The following is a 23,236-nucleotide window of genomic DNA, read 5'->3' as shown; positions in this document are numbered from 1 at the left end:
GAGGAAGAGGACGTTGAGTAGGCTGACAAATGTTGCAAAAAGATGGTTACCATTTTATGCCACTCAACGGATCTTGGAGAATGTGCATCGATTATAGTGCTCTCAACAAAATCACCATCAAGAACAGATTTCCGATTCCTAGGATCGATGATATACTTGACAGGTTACAGGGATCCTCGTGCTTTAGCAGGATTGACTTGAAGAGTCGATATCATCAGATCAAGATAGCGCCAGGAGATGTCTACAAGACAGCTTTTCGGACGACTTTTGGGTTATTTGAGTTTTTGGTGATGCCTTTTGGCTTAACCAATGCTCCTGCGACATTTAACCGGATGATGGACATGATTTTTCGAGAGTACAGGCTATTTGTTGGCACATTCTTTGACGACATCATTGTTTTCTCCAAGAATGAGGCAAAACACGAGATCATCTGCTTCAAGTCTTTCAGGCATTACGAGATCACACGTTAGTGATTAATGCAAAGAAAAGTGAATTTTTCCTACCAGAGATACACTTTTTGGGACACACTGTGTCAGCAACAGGAGTGCAAATGGACCCGGCCAAGATAGAGACTATCCGTGATTGGCCCGATTTGAGGAATGTCCATGAAGTTAGAAGCTTCTTGAGACTGTGTTCGTACTACAGGCAGTTCATACGAAAGTTTGCAGAGGTTGCTTCCCCTTTGCATACCTTGACACAGAAAGGAGTACCTTTTTCGTGGGGACCCACAGAGGTGACTGCCTTTCGGACATTGAAAGAGAAATTGACTACGGGATCTATTTTGACTTTGTCGGACTTGCAGAAGTCATTTGAAGTACATTGTGATGGTTGTGGTCGTAGTCTAGGTGTGGTCTTGATGCAAGAAGGCCATGTCATAGCTTACGCGAGCCGTTTGTTCCTCTAGGCCGGAGATGACAACACAGATCTATGAGAAAGAGCTTTTGGCGGTTATCCATGCTCTTACTCAGTGGCGACATTACCTACTCGGAGCGGATTTTACTGTCTTTACAGACCATCAGAGTTTGCGCTACTTCTTGTCACAGAAGTAGCTTTCGGAAAAGCAGATGCGGTGGGCGAACATCTTGTCAGAGTTCCACTTCCAGATTGTCCATGTGCAGGGACAGAAGAATGTGGTGGCAGATGCTTTGTCTCGGAAACCGTTGGTTCTGGCTGTTTCCACGATACATCATAGGAGCTTCGAGGATATGGTCGATCAGTATGCCACAGATACAGATTTTGCAAATATTTTCACACGGATACGGGATGGGGAGACAGTAGCTGGATACTCCCTTTAGGAAGGCTACTTGATGAAAAAGACTATGTTGTGCGTTACACAGCCGTTGAGGGATAAGGTTATGACTGAATGCCACTGTCCACCTTTTACGGGTCACCGCGGCATTGCTACCACCATGAAAGGGGTAGAGAGATACTTTTTTTTGGCCGAGACTCAAAAAGGATGTGGAAGAGTTTGTGCGCAGTTGCTTAGTATGCCAGAAGGTCAATTTTGACAGGCATAAGGCACAGGGATTGTTAAAGCCTTTACCCATACCCACCCGCCCCTGGAAAAGTATTGAAATGGATTTCATTTTTGATCTCCCGAGAACATAGAATGATCACGATGATTTTTCGATTACATGGCATGTTTGAGACGATTGTCTCCGACAAAGACCCCACATTTATGAGTTTGTTTTGGAAGGCAATTTGGGAGAACATTGGCACGCGGTTGCAGTTCTCGTCATCGTTCCACTTGCAGACTGACGGGCAATTTGAGATTGCCAATTCAGTGATTTTAGATTTATTGAAGTCTTGTATCTCGGATCAGAAGACTCAATGGGAAAAGCACCTATCTTTGGTGGAATTTGCCTACAGTAACACGATACACTCTTCGACGGGGAAGACGCCATGTGAGATTGTTGAAAGTGCTGCGAAGGTTCCATCCTTCCTGAGCACGAAAGATTAGATATTTGAAGCGGATGAATATTCGCAAGATTTGGATACGGCTTTTGCCAAGGTTCGCGAGACTTTGCAGGACTCTCAAGAACGACAGAAAAAGGCAGCGGATCGCCATCGTCGCGACTTGAAACTGAAGGAGGATGATTGGGTGCTCTTACTTTTGAGAAGACACGCCTAAGAAAGAAAAAGGGAAAGGAGAGGCTTTTTCCAAAGCTTAGTATGCGATACTACGGACCTTTCCAGATCACTGACAAGATAAATGATGTCTCCTTCCGATTGAAACTGCCAGATACTTGGAGGATTCACAATGCATTGCATGTGAGTCTCTTGAAACCTGTTAAGGGTGATGTGCCTGATGATAGGGAGCCTGATGAGCAACCCGAAGTGGAAGAAAACGAGGAGATCCTTGTTCCTGAACAGATTTTGGCACATAACGATACGAAGAAAGGTAAAGTCCGAAGGCGGTTCTTGGTTAAGTTCAAGAACTTTCCTGCATTTGATGCGAAGTGGATGGAGGAGGAGGACCTAGCAGATACTCCTCGGATTGTGAAACTTTACCTCGATGTTTTGGTTTAGCATAGTCTACTCCAAACGGAACCCAGAAATTCAGCTTGGCCGAAGATCTGGTACAGTGGAATGCACAAGAGAGGAGTTACTCCACTCCTTTGTCAACAGATGCCTCGATTTCGATACTAAAGTCACTCATGTCTCTTTGAGCTTCAGGGATACTAAGAGCTGACAGTATTCTGCTGGATGACTTTATGAAATGAAATTCCTGATAATGATACTGATTTGTTCTTAACTTCTTGTGAGTGCAGGAACTGATAGACGAAATGACTGCCGCATTTTGGTCTGATTGATCTCGAATAGACATGGTTGCAATAGGGGTTAGTCAATCGGACATCGATGAGGTCCCGATTGGACCTAGATGTGATTGCTAGCTACATTGCCGATAAATCATGGTCTAAGATCCGAATGAATGTTGAATGTCATGTGATGTCCTGTGATGTCCTCTGATGTCGTGTGATGTGACTGTCGATTTTGTACATGTGCTAGATGTGTGTTCCTAGTACGTAGGTACTAACAGTCAGTGTCTGCTAAGACGGTTTATGGCTTTTGTCGGTTTTGTAGGCGTAATCGCGGTCGATTACAATGCTTTCAAGAGGGGGGTATGTCACAAAGTGATGACGTGGCAGACAACAAAAACCCTAATTTCTGCCAAAAACCCTAAAATTCTTGCAAACCCTAATTTCTGCCAGAATTCCTAATTTTCGGAAATCGCAGAGGCTACTAAAAAAAAAAATTTGAAAAATGATGAGTGAAGCAAATTTTGCTTTTTCTCTACAATATGAGAAAGAGAGAGAGAGAGAGAATGCTTTTGCTTTCAAGTTTTGACTCTCTGTGAGAGAGAGAGCAATTGCTTTTGATTTGAAGCTTTTGGGGCTCTGCTGTTGTGCATCCCTTGTAACCTCTAAATTAGTGGCGAGGGCCTCACTTCTCAGAGCATCTGGACGCAGAGTCTGAGAGTGAAACCCTAGCCACTCTCTTGTACTTTGATTTGATTAATATAAAAAGAAATACCGAAAGGGGCGCCAGTCTTTGGGGCCAATATCTCTAGGCACGGAACTCCGCCGGGCCATTGCAAATCTATTGTGATCTGTGAATTGTTTTGAAGTGGTTATTTGGTGCTGTCGCGATTGATTTTTGACTTGGAGTGTCCAAGTTTGTTACAGGCAGAGGTTGGAGTAACCCAAGCGTCTTATGCCAATCATACTTTACTTTTTGGCAAACCAAGCATTCCCTGACATATTGATCAATGTCTGCTCTAAGGCTTGGCCAAAAGAGATATCTTTCGAATGCTAAAGTCGTAGGAAGAATTCCCCGATGACCCGCATAAGGTGAAGCATGTGCTTCTTCCATGATTTTCTCTCTCAATGGTTCTCCCACGCAAATTGCTTGATGGTGATAGAGGTAACCATCCCGAATAGAATAGGGATATTCATCCTCTCCGTTCTGTAACTTACTCCAAATGGGGAAGAAGTCTGGGTCGTTCGGATACAACTCAAGAAGTGATTCCAATTCTTGGTGATACACAAAAGTAACTGCATTCACCCTAGACCGTCTTGACAATGCGTCTGCAGCCACATTCTTACTCCCAGCCGTATGAAGGATCTGGAAGTGAAACATGGACAAAAAGTTGGCCTATCGCATCTGCTTCTCGGATAATTTCCGTTGCGTAAGGAAATACCGCAAACTCTAGTGATCGGTTTTGATCACAAAATCCACTCCTAGAAGATAATGCTTCCAGGTAGACAAGGCATGAATCACAGCCATAAGTTCTTTCTCGTAGATCGAGGCATCCTTAAGCCGTCTACTTTCATAAACCACTACATGGACTTTTTGGTTAAGCATTGCATCGATGCAATCACTTGAAGCATCGCAATGAACCTTGAATGGTTTCCTTAAGTCTGGCACTATCAAAATAGTTCCATGGCTTAGTAGGTACTTTGGCCTATCAAAGGCACCTTGTTGTCTCGATCCCCACTTAAAAGAGATCTTCTTCCTTGTTAGGTCATGGAGTGGTCCTGCTACTTGAACAAAGCCTCGGATAAACCTTCGCGGATAAACCTCCGATAGTAGGAACACAATCCCAAAAAGCTACATGCATCATGTACCGTAGTGGGAGTTTGCCAATCTTGCACGACTTGGATCTTTACGGGATCCATTCTCACTTGATTGTGTGAGACTATATGGCCGAGATAGTGTATCTCAGGGAGGAAGAACTCACTCTTCTTTACATTCACATGTAGCTCATGCTTTCGCAATTCCTGAAACTATGTCCAAGTGCTTCCAATGTTCCTCCTCGGTCTTTGAAAAGACGAGTATGTCATTAAAGAACACTCCTATGAAAGCTCGGTGTGGGCTGAAAATTAGATCCATCATTTGATTGAATGTGGCAAGAGCATTGGTCAAGCCGAAAGGCATCACCAAAAATTCATAAAGTCCAAAGGTTGTGCGAAAGGAAATCTTATGGACATCCTCAGGGGCTGTGCGTATCTAATGATACCCGCTCTTTAAGTCAATGCGACTAAAGATGCTTGCACCCTGCAGCTTATCGAGAATATCATCAATCCGGGGTATCGGAAAGAGATTCTTGATAGTGATCTTGTTTAGAGATCGGTAATCTATGCACATTTGAAACGTGCCGTCTTTCTTCAGCACCAGTAGAACTGGAGAGCATTAAGGCGAAGTACTTGGTCGTACTAGACCTTTTTCCAGAAGCTCATTCACTTGCTTCAAAATTTCCTCTTGCTAAGCAAGACTAACCCGATAAGGGGGTTGGTTTGGGGGAGAGCTACCGGGTACAAGATCAATCCGATGATCTTCCGGATGTTCCAGAGGTAGCTTGTCCGGTAGAGTATCCGTGAAACAATCTTTTTACTTTTCAAGAAATTGAAAAAGTTCAATGTCCAAACTAGAGAGCACCCTCATTAGTTTTATCCCTTTCACGTGCGAAAATCAAGCAAAAATGCACTTCTTTAATTCCTTCTTAATGGAGATATGGATTACAATAGAGAATAGCCAGTCCCTTGCATCGGCAAAAATTTTAATGTTCTTGCCCTCATGCTCAAAAGCGAGGGTCTTTTCTACATAATTTGGGACCAGTTGCATATAGTAGTGCCATGGCATACCCAAGATGATATCACATCCCTCGATGGGTGCCATCAAAAAGCATTCGCGGTCCTTGTACTCGCCAATCCGAAGATTGAGTTGTCCTTGCACGGGAGTTGCATTGGTGGTCAACCCCTCAAATGCCGATCCGGAAGTGACTGGAGTTCCAAGCTGAGCCGATGTGAGGCCCAAGCGTTCCGCAGTTTCTGATGAGATGAAGTTGTTTGTCGATCCAAGGTCATAGAGGATCAACACCTGCTGGTTGATCCCCAACCTTTTAAGGAGCTGACGCTTCCCTTTCTCACTTTTTGTAATCCCTTGCACATCAGGAACGGAATTCAAGCTCGGTGGAGCGGGTTCCTTCTTCGATTGTTCCTTCTTCAAAGATGCTTGTTCCTGCCGTTGCTGCCGAACAGGGCAGTCGGTCTTCATGTGTCCTTTCTCACCACAATAGAAGCACCTTCCTTGTTCTTTGAAGGTATGTACTTGCTACGGCGTGAGATACTTGAGCCATTTTCCGGTACCCTCTGGCTTCTTAGGTTGGTCCGGGTCCTCTGGGGGACGCTTTTTGCCTTGGTTGCCATGGTCATCATAAACCGCTCTTTGCCTTGCACGATATGTGCTATGTTCCATTCGTCTGGGGGTACCAGTGGAATGTAGATCCTCCGCAATGATTGCCAACTCCATCATCCGTTGAAGGGTGTCGTGTGGGTACACCTTCATGCTCTTCTGAAGCAGGGGTTGAAGGCCTGCTTCAAACTTTCGCATCTTCTCCTCGTCGGAAATCTTCATAAAAGACGTAACTTCCAGAAGAACCGACCAAAACTTGTCGACATAAGCCCGTGACTTTCTCTTGTTCCTTCTGGGCAAGCCAACCCCATTCCTTCCAAATGTCCTTCTCGAAATCAGGTGGAAGAAATTGTTCATAAAATTCAGCTTTGAATTGAGTCCACGTTCTGACATGTGTACCTTTCAAAATTTTGGCTAACCACCAGTTGCTTGCAGTCTCCTTGAGATGCATCCCAACGTGACGCAACTTGGATTTTTCAGTAAAGTTTCCATTGGCAAAAGCAACTTCAAACTGCCTGGTGCCTTGGAGATATCTTTCCATCCTGTGTAGTTGTCAAACGTCACATCCTTGTCCCGGATTTGAAAATCCGCATCTTGCGGTGACGTCTGCAGTTATCCCTCTTGAATTGGGGCTTCTCTTTAGTATTATGTAGGAAAGTAGTAGGAGTTTTCTTCTCGGGAGAAGATTTAGATACTGTATGAGAAGTAGATGTAGTAGTATAGTGAAGAGAGTATGATGGAGAAGAGATAGAGACGTCCTTGCTTTTGTTAAGAGAAAGTTCTTTTTCTTGACCCTTGCTCTTGGAAAGTTGTTTGTCCTGATCCGGAGATCCCTTGTGCATTTCGGCACCTCTTTTCGAACCATCCTCTTGCGTTTGCTTCCATTGGCAGGATTTTCCTTACGCCCATCAGCATCCGTTCCTTGCGGCTTCTTGATTCCATCCAAAGCCTTTTGGACAGTCGGCAACGAAATAACTTGTTACAGTTCCGCGAGTTGAGCTAGCACTTGTTGAAGTTCGTCTTCAACGGTTCTTCCGTGGCTCGTCATGGTTCTTCCCATTCCTTCCCAGAATCGTCCTCCTTTGCAAAGAAAGCGAGGAATCCGAGCTCTGATACCACTGTCACAAAGCACACAAATAATCAACAAGCTGAAAATAAATAATCTTTCAACTAAATAGAGTTGAGGGAGAAGTTCAACACGATATTTGGAACCAGAAGATGGTTGGTCCCCCCCCTTAAAGAGAATCTTTATTAGGGAGAATCTTTTTACAAGCAAAAGAACCGAAGAAAACCCCTCCGTTCTAATTCTCAGACTCGATGGCCGTTCCTTCCCGTGAGGGAAATCCGAGAGACGAGCTCTCAATCCTTTTAAGTTTTTTCGTCTGTCCTCGGAGTTCAGGTTCCCCAAACAATTTTCGAATTTCGTTCTCAGAACTCCCAAGCGTAGGCCGAGGCCTTCCCGCTTCTCCTTCGCGATGAAGTACCTGCAAACACACACAAACACGGGACAACAATTCGTATGGCGAATCCACAATTGATACCTGTCGCTCTTTGCACGGAAAAGCGACTTCCGTGCTCCGTAGTCTCGCGATCAATCTCTTCTTCTTCTCGGCAGAGCTCCTTCCCAAGCTAGCGCTGGCAAAATTCTGTCCAATAGAGGGGGCGAGTGTTGTTTTTATAGGTTTCGAGGACCAGCAGGAATAGCCGGTCCGAACCCGGAGGGCTAGCGCTAGCAACTAGAGAAAGGAGAGAGTCTTGAGCTGGCTGTTTTTGCAACTAGAGAGAGGAGAGAGAGTTGCGTTGGCTGTAAAAACAGCCGTACAAAGATCATTGATGCTTTTTTTTATGAGTCTTGCTTTATTTTTAATGGGCTGCCCACTTATTAAGTGGGCGGCTAATCACTTCCAATAAAAAAATGTGAACTTGGACAAAACTCAATAGAACTGAGTGAGCTGAAAATTGATGCTACACACGCACATTCAGAGCATCCGTAGGTGCAGTTCTCAGGCACAGATCCTCACGAGAAAGCGTCTGCTTATCCCAAAAAAACACTTAAAATATTCTGGTTTTTTTTTAAGAAAAGCTTCTTAGAACCCATCTTTATTCTTGTGCTTGCGTCTTTACGCTATTTCTTTTTCTAGTTCGGGTTTCCTGCCAGACCCACGGACTATCCCCTTTCCGATGCTCCCGTCACCCATCACGTGACGCATCGAGAATATCTGTTTCCCGCTCTCTCCTACCGAACTAACGGTACAACCTCTTCGCGATGCTTAATGTCACCCATCATATGACGCATTAGAGTTTTCGGTTCCTGATGGCTTTTAATAATTCCAATAGATCTACAATTCCTAACCTTACGGTTCAAGTGCACATATTTAAATATTCTAATTTCAATAAAAAGAAATTACTCAGAAAAATAAGAAAATAGTCCATTTAGCAACAGTTTCCATGGTAAGCATTTCAGGATACCCCCACTTTGCCAGAAGTTGCACTCCGAAGGAAGATGTCAGAAACCATATAACTTCGGGCAAATACCCACACCCTCTCGCCCCTACCCGCTCCCTCCCTCCCCTCTCTCCCCTCACTCCCCTCTTGCTCTCACCCCTACCCACCCCCTCACCCCTCGCCCCTACCCACCCCCTCCCCTCTTGCTCTCGCCCCTCTCCACCCCTCCCCTTGCTCTCGCCCCTACCTACCCTCGCCCCTCCCCACCCCCTCCTCCTTGCTCTCGCCCCTACCTACTCCAGTCCCCCCTTGCCCCTCCCCACCCCCTCCCCCCTTGCTCTCACCCCTACCCACCCTCCCCCCCTCGCCCCTCTCCACCCCTACCCTCGTCCCTACCCACCCCCCTTGCCCCTACCCCCCTCCTCAACCTCCCCTATCCACCTTCTCAGCCTTCCCTCCTCGGTCCGAGATATTTCAACAGCTTCGAATTCAAGCTTGCCTGGAAGGGAACTCGGCAATTTTAGTGTAATTACCTGCAACAGCTTCGAATCTTGACCTAAAACTAGAAGCATTTCAAGGTTTCTCTTATTTTCTTTGTAATGGAAAAATGCATTTTTCTAGTCTGCCCCTCTCCATCAACCCCCTATTCCCTGTTTCTCATATTTTGTAGCTTTGTGACTTTCGGTGTTTTGGTCATTGCTTGGGTCTTCTTCAGTTTTTGCTTGCTGGATAAATTATCTCATTCTAGCGGAGTTGCTCGTACTTCTTTATCATCTCCTGCAAATACCTACATCAGCTTCTTCAGTCTGGGTAGCTACATTTTTTCCTTCCTTCTAGTTTCAGTGTTCTCTCTAGCGGAGTTGCTCGTACTTCTTCATCATCTCCTGCAAATACCTACATCAGCTTCTTCAGTCTCATTAGCTACATTTTTTCCTTCCTTCCAGTATCAGTGTTTTTTCTCACAGGGCCGGTGAGTGGTCTTGTGGCGGGCAACCTGTAGCAAGGCTACAGTGTCACTGGCAAAGGACAAGCAGTTAGTTTCAAATGGTCACAATTCATAAAGAGTTCTTGACGGACTCTCGCCTGGGCAGTGACATGTGGCAAGTGATACGGATGGTGGTCTAGTGGACACCGTGGCCAGATCACCACCACCTCAGTTTGGAGATAAGCTTAGCTGGATTGGGATATGTGCTAGCCATTGGTGGCTCTTAAGAAGATACATATGTGTGGCTGGTGCCAGTCGTCGAGATCTATCATCATCATCATCATCTACTTTGTATGGCCATTCGTCTTGAATCTGGCATCTTGAGTTCATGCACAGCACGTCTACACCATCCCTGCACAGTTGAGCCTCGACACCCCCATTGTACCCGTGAGTTCTGGGCTAGAGCTGAGTGTGCTGCCATGCCAGAGTGTGTATTGGTTTCTTTGAGTTAGTCGAGTCCCATGCTATTCAGGTTACTTTGAGTCGTGGTGTTGTTTGCTTTGTTATTCATAGTCTTCTGTGTTTTCAATCTGTTGGAGTGAGAACGAACTCACATTGCACTCAGGAGCACCCACTGTAGAGAGCACGACACATTATTTCCGCTACATAGAGAAAAGAGACAATGGCACGAGAGAAGAGAGAGATAGATGAGTGAAAGGATGGGGAGCCCAATGACTCCAGATGGGAAACAAGACAAAAGGACAGAGCTCCCTAGGCCACATATGGTGAGCCATGGCAAGGTCAGGAAAATATTTGTCCCCAATAACATGACCAAAAATAAAACCCTCATCTTAGAAATAATAAAATGGCCAAAACAAGCCTTGACACAGGCAACGTGCTGGTGCAAATCCTAAATGTGCCTGAGATCCCTGGCTGACAAGCATCTCTATCTACCGCAAACTTTTTGGCCAGCAATGTGCAACCTGTGGTACTACCAAGCTCTATGAGAGTAATGTTCCTTTTCCAGATGCTTTTCCTCTACCACCTACGAATTGAAGTCGCACTAACCTCCTACTTACATAGGAGATGGAAGATTTGAGGTCTCAGATTGAGGATTTCGTGATTGGCAGTATCACTTCCTTGCAGAATGCATCTGCCTGCCTGCCCACTGTACTTTCCCTTAGTTTCAGGGCTTTCCTCAGTCAGTGCCACAGTTCCCGTTGCCCATTATTGATAGAGCTTTATTCAATCAGATGTATGCTCCATCCCCTCAGACAAGTCTCACTACGACCACCATGTTCATCGCCCTTCTCGGATGGCACCCCCCTCTTCTCAATTCACGAGGTATGTGCGAACACCACAGACGGATGACATTCCTTCCTCCAGCCACGATTCCAACGATAGTTTGGGGCAGCAGTTTTGACGACTCTCCTCCATCTATGCAAATACTGTTCTTTCAGTATTTTTTATACTTTTCAATCTTCGGTTCCGTACCAGATTCTATGTTGCTTTGGAATCTCTTTAGCCTTCTCAGCAGACTCACTAAGACGTGAGTGATCTTGTGCCGGGCAGCCTGTAGCCCATCTATAGTGCTTTAATTTCACATGGATGGTGGACAGGGTAATGAGACTAGTCCTAGTCTTGGACTAGTTCAAGTCAAGGACTGTTGGACCACTAGACCACTGGACCTTACTTTGGTAGGGAAATGAATGTTTTGTATTCACGCCATCACCTACCTGGCTTACCATCCACCATAGTCAACTCAGCATATCCCCTTCCAATGGAAATTTTTTGCTCTTGCATAAACTATGGATGATATCAGTCATGGATCTATTAACAATCGATCTTGGTTTGGAGTCTTGTGTCTGGCACAGTCTCACAGCACACTCCATGCATAGTTGAGCCTAGACAAACCCACTGTATCCTGTCCGTCCTTGATCTGGAGATGAGACTGAAACCTGTCAATTCTTGTAGATGATACATTGTGAGTTGATTGCTTCGGCTGAGCCTTGAGGACCAAATGTGTTGTTTTACAGTCAATTTCTGTTTCGTGGTTATCTGCGTAGTTGTCATTTCCAATGTCTATGTGATTCTTTTGAGGGTGAGACTTTGTGCACATTACATAGAAAGGTACCCACAGAGAGCATACAGCACATCACACTTTTACTTCTGCACTTGAATGTGCAATAGGATCCATAATGATGCCATTAAAATTCTAGGGAAATGCCAGACTACAATATGATATAAAGAAACAGATGTTAGAGCCAAAGAAAGAAGGTACGATACTGAAAAAAACGACCAGGAAATATTGCAATAGCCAAAAGCGTTTCCAAAATGGCCTCTTCAGAAAATGATGCCACAAAGCATGGGATAGCTGCCACTTCAAACCTTTGGAATAAGAATAACACCTGAAAAGGTGAAGTAAAGATACCAAGACATATGGCATCAGCAATTTGCCTCTGTTGCAAGAAGCATCCAAGATGGAAAATGCCAAAATAATCTCTCCATAAATATTAGTGCTATTTGCACGCACGCACGGTCAGCCCCTCTTTAGATACATGGGGGTGCAGGTAATGGCTCACCTCATAGGTATAAGATGATTGCATTCATAGCATGATCAGAATTTTCGACCCAGGAGCCACAGGCTGAGCTTGAACACACATTCAGCTAGTCCATGCTTTCATTGGCATCCCATAGGACAAGAATACCTCTGGTCCCCACTGCATGCGTAGTAAGCTTGCATGGAAGGATCAAGCCAGATCTAGGCTCTAATCAATCATCTCTGCTCTGTAGACAATTTCACAATGATTTCTGACAACTGGCTGACCTGCCCACCCTCTTAGAGACTCCAACACCAAATTTCATATGCTCTAAGTTATCCCAAATTACTTCTCCCGATCTACTTTCCCTTAGTGTCAGGCTTCAGATGTAAACCCTATTCTTCATGGTGATTCTAATGTGCAAAAGAAACTCTTCCCCTGTTAAAGCTAGTCAATGTCCCCCTTATAGCATCCTCCTGTATTCAATCTTTGAACTTGTTCCTTTAATTCTGTAATAAGCTTTCTTTGAATTCCATAATAAACTTTCTTTGGATAAACTTGTTCTTTAATTCCGTAATAAGCTTTCTTTGAATAAACTTGTTCTTTAGCTCCGTAATAAGCTTTCTTTGAAGTAGCCTTTTCAAAAAAGCCAAAAAAACATTCTCACCGTGCAGGGCGTTCAAGCCACCAACGAATCACATATGTATTCAACAAAATTGAACAACCAAGCTGGGAACTTGAAAGGACACTTCACATGACACCAATTGTAGACACGGAAACTATTGGCACCAAAACTAGTGCCCTTAACAGTATTTGTTCACTTTAAATTTGTTTCTTGTAAAGAAATAAAATAGCGAGAACCCTACCCATTCCGGAATGCGAAATAAGATCTTCATTTTCTCTACCATGTAAGAACAAGCAGCTAAAATCGGGAGGGAAAGCCTGCGCACTTGAAGTGGTTAATTCCACGGATCATCACCAATTAACATCAAGATATGGCACCTAAAGCTTTACCCACACATGAAAAGAGGCAATTCTTTATCAATCATATAGAAAAACATCAAGACATAGTGTTAAAAGCTTACCCACACATGAAAAGAGGCCATTCTCTGAGAGATTTGGAGCTGAACCAAAATCCTCTTCGTATAAGTATCCCATACTGTGCAGATATTCGTTCAAGCAACATTATTGATCTACAAGCTGAGCATGAGCTCACAAAAACATAAGAACGAAGAGATAATACCTTCATTAAGTTCTCTATTATCAGCCGGCTATTCACAGCCACAAGTATCACAATGCATAAGTTGAAAAGCCCTGCGTGACTCTGAATCAAATTCCATCAGAAAGTCATACTGAGAATGTGTATCTTGAAACGCAGGGCCTTGCCAAATAAATACATTTGAGATCAAAGTGTTTACAGACTTGTGTATACACAAGCTTATCTTAGCATATAATATTTTTTCAACTTATTCTACTATTGTTTCTGGGGAGACCTTTCAGCATTTCTGTTCGCTTCATTCGATGCAAACTTGGGGTTCTTTTTAACTCCTTGGTAAAACCCTACCTCCTTGATTTGACTCCATTCCACTTGCTCACCTGGTAAGTGCCTCAACCACAATCGGTGTAGCTCTCAATTCCGCTCTTAACGACCTCATGTGGCATTGTTCCTGGAGATCATAGTGACTGATGGGTCTCTTCATACATCGTATATCCATACCTCTCCATCCATCATCCTAGAGATCATAGTGAGTAACGGTCTCTCCATATCTCTACATCCCATCATACATCCGGCCAGACCCGCTACGACGGTCTAGACTGGGTCCCCAAATCTGTACCCCAAATAATCATCTATGTATCAAACAACCATAGTACCTTAGCCCAAGTCTCCTGACACTGTACCACAATGAGCATATCTGTTCTGCATACCCCCATGTCAATCTCGAAGCTGCTGCCTCTCTCATAGAGAAAGAGGGTCTTGTAAAAATGACTCCCACATATGTGTATGACTCTACATATTTAACCACCTCCTGACCATTGATGCTGATGCCCTCCCCCACTGTGCTCTAATGTTAAATATCATCACCTTGGTCTCGCCAAGAAATCTCTATTCTGTGCATAGCCATGTAATGCATCTAACTATATCTTTGTAGCCCCTTTAGTGAGTCCACAATGAGAACATCATCATCCGCATAAAGAAGCAACGATATCCAAGTGTCCAAGTGCCTAAAAACCCTGCACCTTTATCACCCTCTCTGTCAAAATAGTCTGATACCTCATCAATATACAAACCGTAAAGAGTAGGATCTCAAGAGCAGACATCCAGGTACTTCACTCTTAAGCGTGGAATGAACTAGCCCCTCTTGCATGCACACTCTACCTATGCATCAATCTCACTATAGGTCCTATATCAAAAGCTTTGTAGAAATCGACAACGCGGCAATAGTATGGCATCCATGTGCTCAAACCCTCCACACAACTGTTGAAGGAAGGTGATTGAGTGCTTCTTAGGTTTGGGATCGCTTACACTTAAGAGCATGGGAGCCAAGGTGGCTGGTTGGCTGTGTGTGTGTGTGTGTGTGTGTGTGTGTGTGTGTGTGTGTGAGAGAGAGAGAGAGAGAGAGACAGAGAGAGTGATGAGAACAAAACTTAGGAGTGATCAGAATGCTAATCTACGCTCGGGAGAAGTTCCAAGTTAAACATTTTATTGTATGTAGCTACATAAAAGAACGTTCATTCAGCATTTTTGCCAGCAGATAAGTGGCTAGACCCATAGTTTTACGAAGCAGCCGTACCTGGTGAAAAATTGCGTCTGAGCTCAAGGGACTTTCTCTTAGCTTTCTGTGTGCTGGCGCAGAAGACCGAGACCGAGATGCATACTGCAGTTTTGAAGCTAGAGATTCCTTTGCTTCAGAGCTGGCACTAGTGTGAGAATTGGCCGCCTTCACAATTGATCTTTTCCTCCGACGTAGAGCCTCTTCGCCAGAGGCATTTGGGCTCGAAACAGATTCTTCTTCCATTGACAACTCTCTTCGACGGTCCTCTGCATATACAATCACAAGTACGATTGAATGAGGCTGCGGGTTGTATAATATTTCTTGCACATTTCAAACAGCCTTGCAATAACAGCTAAGCGTGTGAAAGGATTCAATGGGTGGGTTAATGGTGTGTGTGTGTGTGTGTGTGTGAGAGAGAGAGAGAGAGAGAGGAGCAGCAGCATGAATATGGGTAGCGATCGTTACAGCTTTGCTGGGGAAAAAGAGGTGTATGCGTGTGTGTGTGTGTGTGTGTGTGTGTGTGTGTGTGTGAGAGAGAGAGAGAGAGAGAGAGGAGAGAGAGAGAGCCTGGTTGGAGTAGCTGCGCCTGCGCTATGGAAGATTCCTGCGCCAAAACGTGTCTGTATGACTTGAGAGGGGAGGGAGGGCGAGAGACATCGGCGACGTACCAACCTTTAGGCTACTTTTCTGAAATGCGCCCTCCTTGAGGTATTACGTGTTCCCTCCAAAAATTTTGTGCCGTTCTTTCCTGCATTCAAGACCGAGAATGTTCTAACGAACTTTCTACTAGATTTGGAATTCTAAGGGCACATTCGCACGGTCAGTCTTTTTGGAGGTTTTTGCCAGCAGAAAAGCCTGTTGCACTTGCGTCTATGTTTTGTAGCTCCCAAACGAAGCTTTTCATAGCTAACTTTGCCGTTTTTGGCAGAGTTGGACTAGTGAAGGCAGCGTTAGAATAATAGCGTCAAAGCAATTGACGAAACTTTAACCTCCGCCCTCTACTCCGTGCGGATCCGCCCTAAAAACAACCCTTGCTATTTAGAGCTACATCCCACCTAATTGTTGCAGAGCTGCAATTTAGAGCTACATCCCACCTAATTGTTGCAGAGCTGCAACCCCTAGTGCTAGCACGCATGTGGGGGAAAGACAAAAGTGCTCTAGCCCTTAGAAAAAGTTGCTCTCACACTATTTTTTACAGTGTAGGTATTCTTGCACTGAGTCGCATAGGGACCTGTGTGTGCACATACACGAACTCATGTCCAAAACTCCAATAGCAATTCCTTTATGTTGTGAGCATCAACAACATTTCCTTATGAAGACATACCTACACTGTAGTTCTAAAGGAGTTAATAACTTTATGCTAGATAACTTTGTGTACTTTGAATTTAAACAATATTCCCACACGTGCTCTTGCAAAACCATATGGTGTCAATACACTCTTAAAAACGATTGTTGCATCTTGTCGCACACAGATTAATCCCAATTTGAAATCCATTGCTTCCTACTTCGCATTTGTGGTCCTTTCGTGTTTACATTCGCCCTCCCATATATCGATCCCATCTTCATAACTACCAAGTTGTCCTAGTTTTCCCTCACACCATTGCCGCTCAACATCATTACCACAACTATTTCCAATTAAACTCAACTTAGTTGATGGTTCTTAAGGCATCCCCCCTCCCACTTGACCTCTTATGGGCACTCCTCAATTCAGTTGACTCCTCCCTAGACATGATTGATTCTTATCAAAACATGTCATTATCTTTCCTTGAAAACCTACCCTGCTACTCGTTTCTTATGATCAAAGAATGAATGTAAAGTTTATTCTCAAACATGCTTGTGGTATGCTTATTCAATACATACACATGGACATCAACTCACTCTACATTTGTGATCCATGCAAAATGAGCAAAAAAGATTAATAAACAAAATAAAAGCCCCACCTTATTCTATAGTTGTAAACCATACGGAAGGAGAAAAAAGCGAAAAGGGGACTTTTGTGCAGAGACACATCACGATAGGAGCAAGAAAGTATAAATTTGGGAGACCAACTATGCAATCGAATGTACCTCGTTTCTTGCCCATGTGAGTGCATCTTATGTTGAATACCTTGCAACAATCCATAGCTACTCTCTTTCCTATATGCACTCACTCATGATATACACTACAAATTGGGATTGGCTTGCACTCGTCGTTTTCCTCCACCATGATTGGATATGCTTGACCCTAAGTTGTTTACCCTTGAAGTCAAGCCCTACCATATTCAGGTGATAAAAAGATCAAAGGGGGAGACATGATGATGAAAAAGAGGGTGAGATTGGAGGAGGATGGATAGCTATGGACGCTTGAGCTTAACCCCTGCATGATTGGGGATAGAAAAGATAATAGATAATGGAGAGAGATGAGAGAGAGAGGGACATATCAAAGGAGGATGGATAGCACCATGAACACTATTAGGCTATCAATGAAAATTTTTAAAATGAAGGCCCACCACTACTGCATAAGTTAAACTAGGGATAACAAAAGATGTCAACTCAACCATTGCAACCCAACCAATATAGGGATAAGGCAAAGCAAAACACTGAATTGTGGATAATTAATGTCCCTATTATAGGTTACTACGTGTGTGTTCTAGGATAGTCATAATAGAATAGAATTTATTTTTGGAGATACAAAATGTACCTTTTATTTTGTAGTTACTCCTCTAGCAAAGTCTCAAATATCTACTCAAAACTCTTGTTAAAACCACTTGTAAGCAATCTTATACCTTGGCTCAACATCTCCAAACTATGTCTTTAATGTTTTTAATGCTACGAGTGTTGGGGTAAAAGCGCTTCGCCTTTTGCCTGCCCAGACGTCCAATGTCCGACCGTCCACTGTGTATACCCACTTCTTTATTCTTTCTATAGACAAGAATAAGGAGCACCACACTCATACACTTGAGTTACTTCTTGAGGCTACTCCACCCACATCCTGTGTTCTCTCTCTCTCCCCTTCTCACTCTTCGCACACGCACAGCATTCGCGCACTCACAATTGGTATCAGAACTTTAGGATGTGCGTGCGACGGCTTCCTTTGGCGAGACAGAAGTGATAGAGCTCGGCTATGGCGGTTTGAGCTCTGTGAAGGTGGTTACAGCTCGACGGTGCCAGATCTCATCTTAGGTATGTATATTCAGCTTGTGTAACAAGCCATTGCTGAGTGTAGAGAAAGAGCATAAACAAGAAGTGTTGCAGCTTGTTTCTGCTATTTTTGGGTCCCTCCCGAAACAGTGTTTTTGCACATCTCCGTCACATACATTCGGATGGACATGATCCAGGAGTCTAGGTTGGGATTTTGGCAAATTCTAGATGCACTGGTGATGTCCATTTTCTGAATTCTACTCTGAATTACAATAGGTGCAACAACAGCAAGTTTATGCTGCGTTTTTGGGCCAAAAACGGAGATTTTTTGCATATCTCTCACACTTGGACTCGGATATATGTGATCCAAGAAATTACCCTAGGTTTTGGCACGTTCCAGACGCACTGGTTGTATCATAATTTTGAAATTTTGAGTACTGAATTTTTTGTAGCAGCCTGTCAACAATCTCGACATATTGAGGTTTTGCAGTTTGATTCCTACAATGTAGAGAGTGATGCGGTTTTCATTTTTGGCTATCTATGGCACACTATGGTGCTATTTGAGAGAGAATTCACCTTGTGTTTGCATATGCAAGTGATACTTTGGGATGTGACTTTCGGATTGTTACACATCTGGATGCGGTTTCATGCGCATTGTTTGACTATGTGGGGCATTTCAAAGAGCTTTTTTAGCACGGTTTTGTGCAATTTCATGCTATGTATGCATTATGCGGATACAATTTGAGCTAGCCATAGCTTGCAGGTAGAAGGTTTACAGGTTTGCAGTGTATTTTGGACATGTACACGTCCATAGAGCTACTCGGTCAGGAGTGAGCCAATTTGCCATGCTTTTGGCATTGCATGTAGACCATTTTGTGGATTTTTCTACTAAGACAATGTCTATTGTCATATGTATTTGGTGAGATTTTTTGAATTTTTCTCAGTTTCCAGGGGAAACTCTGTCGGATTTTTCTAAGATTTCTCGCCATGGTTATGCGTATTCACAGTTTGCTCTCTGATAGTTTAGTGGTTGAGTTGACTCCCACTCTGACAGTTATTTGCAGTTTTTTGGCTTGCGGTTTGCGTTGAGTTTTGACTCATTTTGCAAAGGAAATTCTGTTCGTTTTTCCCCGTCTTCTCGCCATAAAATTTTACAGTGTTACGCCATCTTGTACAATGGTCGATATATTCCCACTTTGACAATGCTTGAGTGCTTACTCTCACTTTTGATAGGTTTTGTCAATTTGGACACGGTTTGGTGTTCTTGTACCCACTCTCATAGGAGTGAGGATTTGCATATGCTTCTGTGGCTACAATACAGGCTAGTCATAGGTTTTTGCAGATTTTTGCAGGAAGTTTCTCTTGTAGGACGCGTTTTGAGCTAGTTTGCTCTCTACTTGCGTATATGTTTATGCGCTTTACGCTCGGTTGAGCAGTTTATCCTAGTTTATGCTTGCAGAGTTTATAGATTTTGGAGTTGTTTTATGTATATGTGAGCATCGATTTTGATGCAATTGATCATGCTTTTGAGCATTGTGTAGTGGTCGAGTTACCTCCCACTTTGTTGCCAGTTTGGCATGGTTTATGGTTGAGATTGTACTTGAGGTTTTGCTCACTTTACAGGGGAGATTCGGTCAGATTTTTCCTAAATTTATCTCCATACTTTGGTTCTTAGCCATACATTTATGGTATGCTTGTAGTGGTTACAGGTTTCCTTTGATTTTGCTTCATGTTCTCACATCAACGCATATTTCGAACGTGAGACTACAGCATGCACGTTACAAGTTTTCACTATTGAGCTACTCGTTGGTTTATGTTTGATTAGCGCAATGGTCGAGTGATCTCCCACTTTTGACGCGTATGCATTGACATGATGTGTGACACAATTGAGTCTTCAATGACGGCTCACGAGAGACGGAGGTCTCGTTCTTGCCGATACTTGCGTTGCTGGCATTGCGATCACACAGGGAACATTAGACGCCGTTGTTTCAGACATATGAGGCAGCAGTCGAGATGTATGCGTAGTGCAATTACGGCTTTGACACAGGTTAGAGATGCAGTTCTAGTGGCAGTCTATGCCAGTGAGACGGTGATGTCATGCTTGCCTCGAGTGTACCTCTTGTAGATTTGTCTATGGTTTGCACACTTTCTCCACACTGGTTACTAGATAGCAATGCTGCTTTCCACATCACACCATGTCATGAGTGGTTTAACACATTTTCTAGTGGAAGACTTGGTTGTGTGCACTTGGCCGATGATTCAGCGTTTGACATAGAGGGTGTTGGAGACGTTTGTCTTTCCTAGTGATGTATCATACACGCTATGGCATGTGTGCTATGTTCCTTAGCTAAGACAAAGCTTGATCTCAGTGAGATAGTTAGCAGATTTTGGTTGTCAGACACTTCTTTGAGAGGAGTCTTTCTAGATGCATTGCGGCTCACTAGTGATTGCCAGAGGAGCCCGCAACGGCCTGGTATATCCTATGCATGTGTCTGACGTTCGAGACGGTGTAGTATCGATTTTGTTGTTGGCATGCTTTGAGTGAGAGACGAGACGTGTCTCTTTCGTGGGTGAGCTCCACCATGCTCACGAGACAGAGCATTTAGCTGTGTAAGACATGCCAGTAGACTCTGTAGAGACAGAGGTAGAGTGACAGTGCTCTAGTGAGACACAGCAGGTGTTGTCAAACTTTGTGCATGCAGAGGTAGAGAAGGTATGCTCCCTAGAGACAGAAGCAAAGCTGACAGATATGGAATTCTTTGATACGCTCATCTTAGAGGCTGATGAGTTGGTGCCAGGACGCACAATTTTGCCTATGGGTGAGAAGGATATATGTTTCCTAGTGTCGGAGTTGACACATACATACGTGATGGGTAGTCCTAATGATGCAATGATTGCAAATAGCGCAGGGGAGGCGAGAACAACCAGGTTTGGAGAGAGAGAGAGAGAGAGAGAGAGAGAGAGAGAGAGAGAGAGAGAGAGAGAGAGAGAAGAGAGCTCTATGTGTATAGTGTGGACAACTTTATATGAATGTATGTCATGAAGAGCTAGGACTCAACTCCACACTTGTGGACAACTCCATCCGAGGCACCATGAGCAAAAGACTCAACAATGATACCAAGAGAGAGCTATGTCCTATGAGGAGGCAACATAATGGTGGTAGTCCGCCTAAGGAGTCAGTCTGTTCCACTCCACTACATTCGGCAATGATCTATGGTAAAAAATCTAGCAGTGAGAGACACCAGAGTGCATGCATACCAAATCAATGACTTCTTGTGCATCACAATACACTATAAGAGGAGAAATTGAGAACCGCCTTTATTACTGCGTATTAACAAATGAAAATGGAGAGAGAAAAACTTGTGTCGATAGATATAGACATGGCAACACGTGGGCAATGGTTTCTCAGCAATAAGTGTAGTAATAGTTGAGGGTATACAACTACTTTCGCGTATATCGCCACACCTATTACCGCAGATATTACCGCTAAACGGCTATTCAAAAATAAAGGTGCTCATTTGGGCCACCTAATTTTGGGTGGGCCAAATGAGCACCTTTATTTTTTACCTGCGTAAAACATATGAAACATCAATTGTTTTTTGGAAAAGTGTACAGAAACAATAAACATTAGAATTTGAATATACGTTACCTTGACAATTTAAAGTACAAAAGATCAACTATTTAAAAAGTTACAAATAAGATAGAAATTATAGTTCAATTGTATATACATATTCTCATAGAGTTTTTCTTGTGCCACATTGGGACTTTAAGAGAGGACTACAAATAAATTTATATGTGTCCAAGTCCTCGTTCTCCTCGTCCATAGGCACTTACATTTGATTGCCCTGACTCTACATTAACCAAAACCAAATTAAACAAATGAAAAACTCAAAACAATTAATACAATATGAAACTTACCGTCTGTAGAGATCCAACCGCTGAGTCAAATTGCTTGTGAGAGATGTGATTGTTCTCCAACAACCATCGCCAAGTTTCAAATTCTATGTGCCGCTCTCAAAACTTGACCATCTCTCTAGTTGGTGGACTCAGAGTGATATTTCCTAAGTTAGCAATATCAAATGCAATTCATTAACTAAAACCTTTCTAATCCCCCGTTTAGGTTTCAATTTAAACAAACTTCCATATTTGTCCATCCAAGCCGCTTTGCCTGCCAAACCATAGTGTGTGGGAGTTTGTCTGGCCTGAGCTTCACGTTTTTGTTTGTAGGATGAGCCCATTGTAGCTTGTTCGCACTTTTCCTACATTGCCCACTCCCACTCCGCATCTACCATGTTGTCTCCGCGATAGCTCATGTCTGGATCTCTAACCTGGTTGGCCGTTGCGCACCGTACATTGGACTGATTGTTTTTCAAAAATATTTTAATGTAACCCTCCAACCATTGTGCTGAAAGATGCTCATTGGGGAAATTTGGGAATCTAGCATGCACGCGTCCTTGATGCAGCGTGCATGATCGAGAAGTTGATCTCTGAACTTCATAAACAGTTCTTATATGTTGATTGTATAAGAATCTGAAGATGGCGTCAAAACACCCTTCCTTGTGTTGTACCAAAGTTCACCTTCCTGCCATACTTTACTATATCATCGTCCTCTACGTCTGGGGCAGCACGCTCTGAAATAGGGAATTCCGTCTCTTCCCCACTACCAAAACAAGCGAAGCCTCAGGATCCCCCACCACTCCGCCTCTCTCGACGCTCGTTGCCCTGAGACGAACGTCAATGCGCGCTGCTATAAGAAGTGCATCAATGATGCTCAGGTGAAGGAGGAGTGGAATGGAGTGGCGTGGGGCCTTGTGATGGAAGGGGAGTAGGGCAGTAAGAAGGGACCGTAGAAGGAGGTTCCATCGGTGCGAGGCTATGGACGTAAGGAGTCCCTCCCCGGCTGCCCCATGGCGTAGTCTACTGAGAAAGATCGTAGGCCGCAAGCTACCGCGGAGTATAGCGGCCAAACAATCCCTTCATCGAAACTACAAGAGGTGCTTCACATTAGCGACGCTCGCACTGTGACGCTCAAAAGTGAAAATCCACGGCGTCGCTATGGGCGTCACTATTTTCTTTGTTACATAGCGATGCTCATAGTGACGCCCAACGACGGCGACATGGATAAAAGATAAACAGAGAGCGCCAACAACTCAGATCTCATATCTGAGTTTTAACGCTCAAGCAAAAGAGGTAAACCCGCTCTCTCTCTCTCTCTCTCTCTCCCCCCCTCCCCCCCCC

At 43.9% G+C, this 23,236-nt stretch overlaps 1 protein-coding gene across 5 annotated transcripts in view; it reads right to left on the bottom strand.

Annotated features, from left to right (window-relative positions):
• Window positions 1-15,567, bottom strand: part of LOC147449428 (diacylglycerol O-acyltransferase 1-like) — a 135,173-nt gene extending 119,606 nt beyond the window's left edge. The window contains exons 1-5 of one of the 5 annotated variants that reach the window (XM_086521872.1): window positions 15,447-15,567; window positions 14,898-15,145; window positions 13,349-13,429; window positions 13,191-13,264; window positions 12,972-13,047 (exon numbers count right to left, since the gene is read on the bottom strand). In XM_086521872.1, the coding sequence (XP_086377998.1) occupies window positions 12,972-13,047; window positions 13,191-13,264; window positions 13,349-13,429; window positions 14,898-15,122 (456 nt within the window). In that variant the 5' untranslated portion in view covers window positions 15,123-15,145; window positions 15,447-15,567. Of the gene's footprint in view, window positions 1-12,971; window positions 13,048-13,190; window positions 13,265-13,348; window positions 13,433-14,897; window positions 15,146-15,446 lie in introns of those variants that run through there. The other 4 variants (XM_086521874.1, XM_086521876.1, XM_086521873.1 and 1 more) reach the window with 4 other exon arrangements.
• Between the last annotated feature and the right edge of the window lie 7,669 nt (window positions 15,568-23,236).

Source organism: Adiantum capillus-veneris, chromosome 10 (assembly GCF_014529385.1).
Source record: "Adiantum capillus-veneris isolate H3 chromosome 10, ASM1452938v2, whole genome shotgun sequence".
In the NCBI taxonomy this organism is placed as follows: Eukaryota; Viridiplantae; Streptophyta; class Polypodiopsida; order Polypodiales; family Pteridaceae; genus Adiantum; species Adiantum capillus-veneris.
Note: the sequence above shows the minus strand (reverse complement) of the source record. Positions and strands in the feature narration are given on the sequence as shown.